Raw genomic sequence first — 10,718 nt, 5'->3', positions numbered from 1 at the left:
CGCTTTCCAATGTCGATTTATGTTCATATTAGTGCGCCAATTAGTTACGTTCGCTCGTTTCTGTGACGTCTTGGTCATGTAGAACTTTCAGCATCGGCGGCTCTTGTAAATGACAAAACGCACAATAAAGGCTTAACAGCGGCTTTTTTTAAGTGGAGCTTTAAAGATTAATTTGATTATATCGTCGTAAGGCTGCCGTTACCTATCGCATTACAATCGCGAAGACGAAACAATGGGAAGCACGCATCATGTACACATGAAGTGTTGGCTTTTACTCAAAAAGTGCGAAGTAATGCATGATTAGAATGGCGAAAACTTCCAGAAATTTACGGCTTCTTAATTCGATAGTAATTGGAGATCTTACGATTGTATTTCTGACATAAAATAGACTCTGGTTTGGATATGATTATGTTACTCCCCACGTTCACGTAAGCTTCATGCCATGCTTCCAGGAAACTCTCAAACTGGTAGGTGTTCTGGGATGCTTCTAGCTAGCCTACAACCGGGCCCCTCGAACTCATATGTGGGGGCCAACCTTACCCTTGCCGCATTTCTTTGTGTGTGTTGTTGTACATTGTTTTAGATAGACGAAGAAAGTGCTTAACAGCGCAATCGACAGGAGGGAATAGAAGAGACGAGAACAGAGCGCGCCTCTTCTATCCCCTCCTGTTGTTTGCGCTGTTAAGCACTTTCTTCGTCTACCATGCGCACCAACCAGCCCAATAAAGCACCTTGTTAAAGTTCTAAATAGTGTGAAACAGTGTAATGAACTTCGCACTAACGTTTTTTATCACAACGTGCAAGCCTCATTTGCTTTTTGTTTCAAGCAGAAGTCATATCGATATCGCAGCAAGTCTAGCAGATCAATCCAATCCAACTTGAGCCAAAACAATCCGTAAATATTTAGGTAGTGTTGGGAGCTGTTGAAACTCGAGAGGTTTGCCGACAGTTTTCAATGCCTTCGCAAGATTCGTATTTTTGCTGTTGTGATCACTTCGCGTGATGCGGAATAGCTCTACGACATAGTAGGTAATGCAATACGCTATTCTGCTGTGAACAGCCTTGTTCCACCGTTCGCTAAGCGAAAACACAGAGGCGAGACAGATATTTGTCACTTGTGTTTTGGTCACGTACTTCTTTTGCTAATCGCAAGCTTTGTTTTCATTCCCAGGTAAGGTGCCTTTCCCGCAGACCTCATAGCTGGGAAACTAAAACCTTGCCGTAATAGACCGCTTGGAGTGTTCGGCTGCGTCAACAGAGCAGCATGTTTCACAAAGGCGGCGAAGGGCGTCCTAGAGGTTTTGGCTTCGGAAGCTTCGAGGTTTCTTCAAAGAAAACCGATCCGCCGCTCGGTCGCAGTGCTTTGCAACCAGAAACGGCACCTGTTCCCACCTTGCCGGTTGTGAACCGGCGCGGCTACACTGGCTTAAGCACCATAACGCAAAATGCCTTGGACATCAACTACGGAAACCTTCGCAAGCGGCCCAAGACCGAAGAAGAGTAAGTGTTCATCTCATGCAGGCGCTATAAAAAAGTGCTTTACCGCTCTTCTGCTTTTACGCTTACTTACTCGATATTTTTTTCTCTGTGTTGTAGAAATACGTCAAAATAGTACGCTTATTCGGACGTTCCTGGGTGCGCTCTAAAATTTAGCAGTGCATAAACTATACTGTCTGGAAACGGCGGTTAGAAAGTGCAACTGGTCTTAGTGTTCTTCAGCAGCGTTGATCAGCTGATCTAACGTGTCATTTAAAAGGTCATGTCTAGACCATTCATTTTGTGTTACCGTCTGATCTATTCGTTTATTGCAACGTAACTGATGAGTATAAAGTTAAATATGCATGTGTACGCTCGGTATCTTGATTGTTCGCATCTCCAACGTGGCCCTACGGCCAGTCAGACACTTCAATTCATGAAATTACACAATGACAGTGATATTGCATGTTCTTTAAGCAAATCACTCATTGACATTGGCAGAAGTGCTGACAAAATGTTAAGGCATGATCCCCTTCGCTTGTCATCAGCGACTGAGGCTGCGGTTGTTCTCCCAGATACTTCGAACAGGATGAAGAGGATGGGCGGGGAGGGCAGTTGGCGTACATACCAGCCCCTGGAAGTCCTTCATGGGACGAACAGCAGCATCGAGAGAAACAACTTAATTCCTCCGATAGCGAGGAAGACCCTCTAGACGCTTACATGGCTGACATTCAGGTGAGCAGTGTAATCACATTTTGTGAAATCAAAAGCAACTCTAGGTTTAAGTTTTTTGATCGATAAAGCTTTTTAACAAGTGTGTTATGACAAAAAAGGCCCAGTATACTTCAGTTGAGTATTCACGCTACAAGCTACATAAACAACCCGAGTTCGCATCGGGTTTGTTGGTACGGCATATGAAAATTTTGGCATAGTGTACATGTGCTTGTGTTTGCATTGTAGTTGTGTCATGTGACTAGTGGGCTGCTTCAAAACGTTCTGATACAGTGAGCATAGCAACATAAATATGAAGGACCCCACCATATTAAATGATAGCACGGTTGACTGAGGCATAGAATAGTTCAGTAACAGCAAGCTGTAACTTACATGGTTAACCACTTTCTTACATTCTCTGCTAATAAACCTCTTGGCATTACATTCAAGATGACTGGGTCAGACTAGTTCTTGTGAAGGAGATTTGAAAAACTGGGCTGTGTAGTGACTCACTATAGGCCAGTTTGCACTGAAGTCAGATCAGTATATTTCCGCACAGTGTGATTTGGGTGCCGTGCTAGACAAGTAGTGAGACAAGAAGTGAGTGTTTCATTTCAATCTCAATGGCAGCATCAATTTGTAAATCAGTCAGTGCATTTTATACTTGCCTTAGGCAAAATGTGGTAGAGTGTTGTGGACACATTCAATGGTCATGAGCCAGGTGACGTTGCATCCAACACTCTAGTTGCACTGTCTGTTTGGAAGTCTTGACAGTTGCATAGTGTCAGCACCTAAAAAAAAAGGCACTTATTTTGCAGGCTCATGAATAATGGCCGTTTTCATAAGCTAGCATGCTTAGAGAATTTTAATCCTTTAAATACTAACTTAACTGAATTAAAGTGGAATACAGCAAACATTTTTAATAAGAAGCTTTGAACCTTAAAAAATTTTATCTAGATTTTCATCTGCATTCTTAGTTGTGTTAAATGATATCTTATTCACGCAGTAGAGCAGTACAGCCACTAATACCTTTCACAATGACAGTCTTAAATCAGTGTCTATCTACACTCCAAACGATTGTCCATCTTCACTGTATCTTGGACATCTCCTTTGCTGGCGTATTCTACAACCAGTCGGAACTGATCAGCCAGAGTTGCTGGTATGTTGTGTTACTGGCTCAGAGTGTTGCGTTGTGGCTGTGTTATTTCACCTGTGAATGTGTGAAGGACTCTTCCTTTTGTACTTTGTCACAAAGTCTTCATTACTTACCTGCACAATGTTTAATTTTATCTTCCTAGGAAGCGCAGTCACTAAGACCAACTGGCCCGATACAATTGTTTATTGAGTTTAATTTTAGTTTATATTGCAAGCAAGTTTATATAGTATAGACCACTTATAATGTAATTGCTTATAGTGCAAGACCGGCCGAAATGCGTTTTTTTTTTTTGCTCCCGTTTACCCTCTTGTAAAATCCTATGTATACGCATACCATGTATTGGGCAGGCCCCCAAGATGAAAGACCGGTTATAATGCGATTACCGGACAAAATCTTTGTGTCAAAGGCAGTAGCAAGGGCGCTTCTGAAAGAAGGCGCACCGGGTGCGCCGCTGAGGAGTGTGCGAAGAAGTCGTTACGTGGGAGGAGGAGGCGCGAAGTGAATGAACAAAGGGCGAAGGGAGAAAAAAGAAAGGGAAAAAAACACGGCACGTTGCATGCTTTCGCCGAATGGGAGGAGGTTGGTTGCCTAGGCGACGGATAGCCTTTCTTAATTTTCTTAACATTCGGAAATTTAAATGGCTGTCAGCACCATGCGTCACATGTTTCGATTTTCGCAAGTGCAGCCCTTGAAAAAATGTATCGGTCATATAGTGCAGTACCTCTTATAATGTGGATATTCACAGCTCCCGGGACTTACGGTATGAGTGGTCTGTACTGTACATATAAGAACTTTTAATTTTTTTGCTGTTATACCTAATAATGCTTCATTGAACATCAGTTGCTTGTATGCAATGTTGTCATCTTTATTCCTTCATCCAGGTAACTGTTTGGTAAACATAATGTAATAGCGTACAAAGATGCCATTCTACTGTGCTCCTTCCTTGCTATAACTGAAAGTGGAGGCAAGGGCATATGGCAAGGACTCGGCAGTTTGTTCATTTCATTGCAGGCTGCTGGGTTATTAGATCGCCCAAAAGGCTTGGGATAGTTTAGTGCTGGTTGTGACAATCACTCCTCGATTGTTGTTTTTTCACAGAAAAAGCTGGAAAAAGATAAACCTTCCAAGAATACCAAGACACCCGAGAAGGAAACTAAATCAAAGGATGAACTGAAGTAAGCATAACTGAATCTGCTGCATACCCTCTCCCCTGAACCCCTTGTTTCTTTTTTTCGTGGAGTACAATCTTTAATCAGCTCGGCTTTACGTTTGCATTGGTACATGCGCCTTCAACTAGAGACTGATTTGTTATGTTCTGAAAACTGTATATAACAGCGTGTATTCATGTAGTGCATTTGTTTTGTAGGAGATTGTCATTCATTCTTGCCATTTTTTTGTTCTTAGGGGTGTCCGTGATGATATAGAGAATGAAGACGATGAAGAATCCTATTATCGTTACATTGAAGAGAACCCTAACGCAGGAGCAGACAAAGATGACAGTGACGTTGAGCTGGAATATGATGAGGATGGCAATCCGATCGCCCCAGTCAAGTCAAAGGTACAGCTTCTGGAAGCCACATTCATTCTTACGTAATGAAGCTGATCCTACTTTTATTTGGCTTGATTAGTTCTTATCCTATTAACTGAACTTTAAAATTTTGATACTAACCTACAGCTCTCTGAAATATTTTTTCTCTTTGTCTTTCTGTAATGATTGTTTTATTCGCATAAAAGCTTACCAGTAACTTTATAATCGTCATGAGCTAGACTGCTGTTTGTTACAAGTGACAAAAGGAGTAATCAACCAACATTCACTTTGTAGGCAGATTCAGTTTGCTCTTTATAATTCGCACATGTTCTTTTTCCCTCTTTAGTACATCGATCCACTGCCGCCTATAGACCACTTGACCATTGAGTACAAGGAATTCACCAAGAACTTCTATGTGGAGCATGAAGAAATAGCTGCGCTAAGCGAGGCTGAGGTGGATCAGTTGCGTGCTACGTTGGGTGTCAAAGTGACAGGAGCTATTCCACCGAAACCCGTGACAAGCTTTGGCCATTTGGGATTTGACGAATCATTGCTCAAGGCTATTCGCAAGGCAGAGTACACACAACCTTCTCCCATCCAAGCACAGGTAGGCTGTCTCGTAGCAGCACCACATTATGCTGCTGTGCAGTTTTAATGGAAAGTTTTCACTAGAGACCCTGTAGATATGCAAGCTTATTTTTGTGAGTCACCGACTTCTGTCTAATCATTTAGGCTGCAGCTAAAGCCATAATACTTGAAAATTATTCCATATGAAGTGCTCAACTTCAACAAGCATTACATAGCTTCTAAAGGTAGCAGACACCGTCAAGCACGTGCGTTGGAGCTTGTTAGAAAAATGGCATTATCAGAGGTAAAATCCTACCTTGTATTTCTGCGCTAATAAGGGGAAGTCCAAAACACCGAAACTTTTATTTCACTATGAGCTTAGTTCGAACCTCTTATTTCTCTGTATTCACAGGGTTGTCCATGAAATGAAGATTACTTTGCTTCATATTAAAAATATTTAATAAAGTTCAGCTTTAAGGTCGTGGCTGTGCTCATCATTCAGCAAACTTGTATTCACTTCCTAGCATAATTCATTGCATTTCCACTAAATCTGCAGAACTCCACTCTCTCTGAGAAGTTGCATAAGTTTCACGTGCAGTCAATTTTCGAACTTGATTTATCAGAAAAACAATGCTCGTTAAATAAGATTTTTGTTTAAAATTGAGAATAAGATTTCACTGTCACTTCCTTCAACTACATGCTTGGTTGCCGTTTTCAAAAATGTAAATTACCTTCATTAGAGAAGCGTTCGGTCATGCCATGAGCTTATTTGGGTGATCTGGATTCATTTGTGGGATAAGGCTGAGTATCACCACTTATATTCTTAGCTCAGGTTATACAACAATTTTGTGTGGTCTCCTCAAAGTCATATAATCGTGGTTCCACGGTACTGGTCTTCATTAAGGTTGCGTTAGTTTAGTTATTGGCTGTTGTTTGGTTCTTCTTTTGATGTAACGCTTTCAGGTTTTTAAGTTTATGGTTCCTAATAATAGTTGGCTTTCTGATGGCAATTTAATGACTGCACTTATTGCAGGGAGTCCCAGTGGCACTGAGCGGTAGAGACATGATTGGAATTGCCAAGACTGGCTCAGGAAAGACTGCCGCCTTCATCTGGCCTCTCTTGACGCACATCATGGATCAGGTGGGTGATGCTTGGTAGGGACATGCAGGCGGAAGAACAATTTATGCTTACCTTTAACTGGCTTCGTCATAAACACCAAGGGATAGCAGAGCTAAGGGGAAGCCTCAGCCATGGAATGCAAAGTAATGAAAAGCTGAGACATCATCGCCGACATCCCGCCACCTGCACGCAGCGCGGCTGCACGTTGCCTTGCACTCTTAGCCTTACCACCTGCACCACTGCTCATCATTTCTCCTCACGCCTCCTCCTCTCTGTTTGACCACCTACATGTTTCTGACTTTCAACTCACATTCTCTAAAGTATGCTTACCCATCCTTTTCCTCATCCTCTCTCTCATGTCATCCCTCTTCACCCTTATTTTTTCATTTCTTGCTATACTATGCTATACTATGCTACTTGCTATACTACACATGGTTATGCTTTATCTTCTCCCCTCCTTTTTCCTCCTCACTCCCTTGGTACAATATACTATACATGACTGTGCTATGCTTTACCATCTTCCATCCTTCTCTCCCTCCTCACTTCCCTTTTCCGCCTCCTGTCTCTACTATACATGTCTGTGCTACACTTCATACTGTCTCATCCACCTCACTCTTGCATCATTCCTCCTCATCCTCACTTTCCTTTTCCACCTCCTTGCTATAATTTACTATGCATGCATATAGTATGCTTCCACTTCACTTTGAACTGCTACGCTGCGTTTTGGGTGTTCGTTGGTCACGGCTAGAACTCAAACCCGAACAGCCCTGCTGTTAAAAAAATTATGGGGTTAACTGACTGCATGGCACGGTTTTTCTACAGCCTTTTCCACCTCTTCTACTGGTCACTCTGTTGAAGTCTAATGCTTTGAAAACCTACTGCGTTGTGTCTGCCATGAAATGCAAGGGTGAGGTTGATTGAAAGAAGATAGATTGAAAAAAAAATATAGTATGACATAGTGAGGCGTAAACTATAGTATTGTATAAAATAACATTAAAAACTCATACAGCTTATTGTTTCTTTGTGTTTTTTTGCTGTACACAATTGTGACGCTACATTTCATCAATGAATGGGGGCAGTGTATAAAGTAGTTTCAACATCCATGACATGACGTCACACTTGTTGCGTGGGATGCCTATCTGGGAGGTTCGAAGACCTCATTCCAGTTACTCTTACAGTTACTAAAAACTTATGCTACCGTGTTGTTCGCCAGAATATGAATGTCAGCCGTTCAAGGTGTTTGTGGTTGGTGGGTTATTTACCTGTTTACTTTTGTATGTGGCATAATGCCACCTTTGGTGCAGGCCTGAAAGTTGTCTAAGCACTGCTGTATTGGAGCAGCATTACTGTAAACTGTCTTAAGAAGTGGTGTGGGAAGCTTTTGGGAAGTGATAAGGGAACGTTGTACAAACAGTAGAACAATATAATCACTTGGGATGCATATCTTGCCCTTTGTTTTTCCTTACAACCACAGAGAGAGCTCGCACCAGGGGAAGGTCCCATTGGCCTGATTTTGGCACCAACCAGGGAGCTTGCCCAACAGGTGAGCACAGGGCTTTTCTTTTCTGTTTTTCTTTTTCAGAATATGTGAATGCAGCACGAAAACAATAAGGTAGTGGCATGCTATGGACAGAATGCCAAACATGCAAGATCTTCATAGCTTCCACAGTTCTTCTTCATCCATTTATGTGTGTTCACCAGCTCATGTACAGTCAAACTTGGATACATAGAATATGAACGGGATCACATAAGAGTTCTTAGTATAGGTGATCCTGTATATAAATCATTTTATATACATTCGATCCCGGATATATCAAACTCTGATATATCGAATTATTGGCTATATCGAACAGTTGAAAAATCCCATTGAACTTCCCATGCGAAAGTGTGCACCTGTATATAGAACTATCGCACAGCGGGACATCCGCTATATTGAACGCTGCGCCGCGCCGAAGACCAGAAAATGCATTTTTCCTAGCAAATATTGATCAATTATAGGCCGCGTTCTAACAAGTCCCGATCCTTTTTCACGCGCAGGCCACGAAAAAAACAAGTGTTATTCTATCGCGCTGATCCGGTTCGTTGCGCGGCACTTGCTACATCTGTACGTTTGATGCGCGATCTGCAGGTCTTAGCGCACGGACATAATGTTTTCCAAAAGGCTGATTGCCAAGGGCACCGAAATGAGAATGGGAAGTGACTCGGTGATCTCAGTGCAATGCTCGCATGTGCTTTGCATTTCCTTTCTTGTCATTAGCGCACAATGGCATGCAAGCCTGAAAAGCATGGCCTTCGAGATGTGCTATCTTGCCATGTATTTTTAGTATTTTCGGTTTCAAAACACGTGTCTCTGAGGCTATGCTTTTTTTTTCTTTTTGTATCAAAGCCACTAAAAGCAGCATCTGCCAGCTACAAAGCAATAGTGACATCGATATCACCAACATGTCGACGGTGAGAACTCGGGCGAACTCAGCGTTGCGTCTTTTGCGCCTTGTGGTCTTGTGCACTTCTCGCCTCCCTGATAAATCCTCATTCGGGAGTTTAACTGAACGTTGACCCACACGTAGCGATAAAAATTATTACTGGCACTTGGAGCGACCTCAAGTAAAGTATTGTTGTAAACGTTCTTTGCGGGCCAAGTGATGACTTCAGGTGGGTCATGACCGCTAACAACGGCGTATGGTATCTCAGTGAATTCTGCGATTTATCAGCATTTCCGTGCACCATCTTGGACAGTAGCGACTTCACCGGTACAGATGATGTTGCTGTTTCTGACTGCATGGCTGCAACGGCAGCCAAAGTCTTGATGCTGAGATTTTGGCTGCCGTTGCCGTGGAAGTGTACTCGCGCATTTATGATAAATATGCAAACGCCTTCGCTGCAGCCACTAACCAAGCTTTCGCCGGGCTACAAACCTTGCATCGGCGTTCTGCGTTAATTAATGTTGTGGCCAAAGGAGCTAAGCTCGCTTATTTGAAAAGCTTCAATGATATTAAGGATGACTAGAACTTTACAGCGCGCAAGAAGCAAGACAAGTTTACGGACTAAATGAAGTGTGGTAACCTGTAGTTTGCACCTTGTTTTTGAGCAAATCGTTATCTTAGCTCTTGTAACAATTTCAGAGGCCTGAAATTTTTCAATTTAGGCCTTAAATAAGCATATCTTGTATTTCAAATTCTCGATATATCGAACTATTTTGCGATCCCCTTCGAGTTCAATATACCCGGGATCGACTGCATCAAAAATATACTCAAGGGCACTTTACAACTGTTCCACGTACAGAATAATTTGTTATAGTAGTATGTGGGTTCGACAGTATAACAGAACTGTCGTAGCTGTATAACACGATTGTCATGCAGTGTGAACACGTTGCCACGTATCTGGACAAAAGACACACTCCACAAATATCAACTTCAAGAATGTGTTTACCAGAAAACTAGCATGTGTATATCATACTAAAAGGGCGCAATGTAACTAAGTAAACCTACGCAACAAGTGTCCTACATATCAATTGCAGACTTCTCTGTTGGAACCTCCGACTTGTTTGACTTGCTTGCACACTTTGTACTTGCAGATCTATCTCGAAGCCAAGCGCTTCGGCAAGGTGTACGGTGTAGGTGCTGCCTGCTGTTTTGGCGGTGGCAGTAAGTGGGAGCAGTCTAAGGCACTCCAGGAAGGAGCTGAGATTGTCGTCGCCACCCCTGTAAGCCTCTTGTTCTTTTGCCACATTCTTTGGTTTCTGTCCTTTTTCTCATAGCGTGAAAAAAAAAATTATCTCAAGAAAGAGAAGAGGTTAGCAATCAGTGTTACTGCTGCCCATTGAGGAGATATTTCACGCAGCGTGGAGAAAAAAAACACCTAGAGGAGGGTATAGGACCACACAGATAAGAAGTTACTTATGGCATGTACTAGAAATCTGAAAAATTGGGCTCATAGTCATTGCTACTTCACTGATGAGGCTGTCACATTGTTTGCCACAAGACAATACCAGCAGGTAGAGAGTTGCTTGGTAGTTACACGACGTTTTGCCTGTGCGAGAGTTTTGAACGCTCATCAAGCATCTATATTCACCACTTGTCAGTTAGTTACATGCACGTGACTGTTGATACTGTGTACTGTTTCCTGTGTACTTTTAGCTGGGTAAGTGAATTCACAGGAGC

At 42.4% G+C, this 10,718-nt stretch overlaps 1 protein-coding gene across 2 annotated transcripts in view; it reads left to right on the top strand.

Annotated features, from left to right (window-relative positions):
- The first annotated feature begins 897 nt into the window (after positions 1–897).
- LOC119188175 (ATP-dependent RNA helicase DDX42-like) overlaps positions 898–10,718 on the top strand; it is a 32,524-nt gene continuing 22,703 nt past the window's right edge. For both annotated transcript variants that reach the window (XM_037436097.2, XM_075894641.1), the window contains exons 1-9: positions 898–1,029; positions 1,172–1,500; positions 2,052–2,211; positions 4,442–4,518; positions 4,748–4,901; positions 5,218–5,478; positions 6,472–6,579; positions 8,033–8,101; positions 10,133–10,261. In XM_037436097.2, coding sequence (XP_037291994.2) covers positions 1,265–1,500; positions 2,052–2,211; positions 4,442–4,518; positions 4,748–4,901; positions 5,218–5,478; positions 6,472–6,579; positions 8,033–8,101; positions 10,133–10,261 — 1,194 coding nt within the window. In that variant the 5' untranslated portion in view covers positions 898–1,029; positions 1,172–1,264. The remainder of the gene's footprint in view (positions 1,030–1,171; positions 1,501–2,051; positions 2,212–4,441; positions 4,519–4,747; positions 4,902–5,217; positions 5,479–6,471; positions 6,580–8,032; positions 8,102–10,132; positions 10,262–10,718) is intronic.

This window comes from Rhipicephalus microplus, chromosome 1 (genome assembly GCF_043290135.1).
Source record: "Rhipicephalus microplus isolate Deutch F79 chromosome 1, USDA_Rmic, whole genome shotgun sequence".
NCBI classification, from domain to species: domain Eukaryota; kingdom Metazoa; phylum Arthropoda; class Arachnida; order Ixodida; family Ixodidae; genus Rhipicephalus; species Rhipicephalus microplus.
The sequence above is the reverse complement of the archived record's forward strand: the minus strand, read 5'-3'. Positions and strand labels throughout refer to the sequence as shown.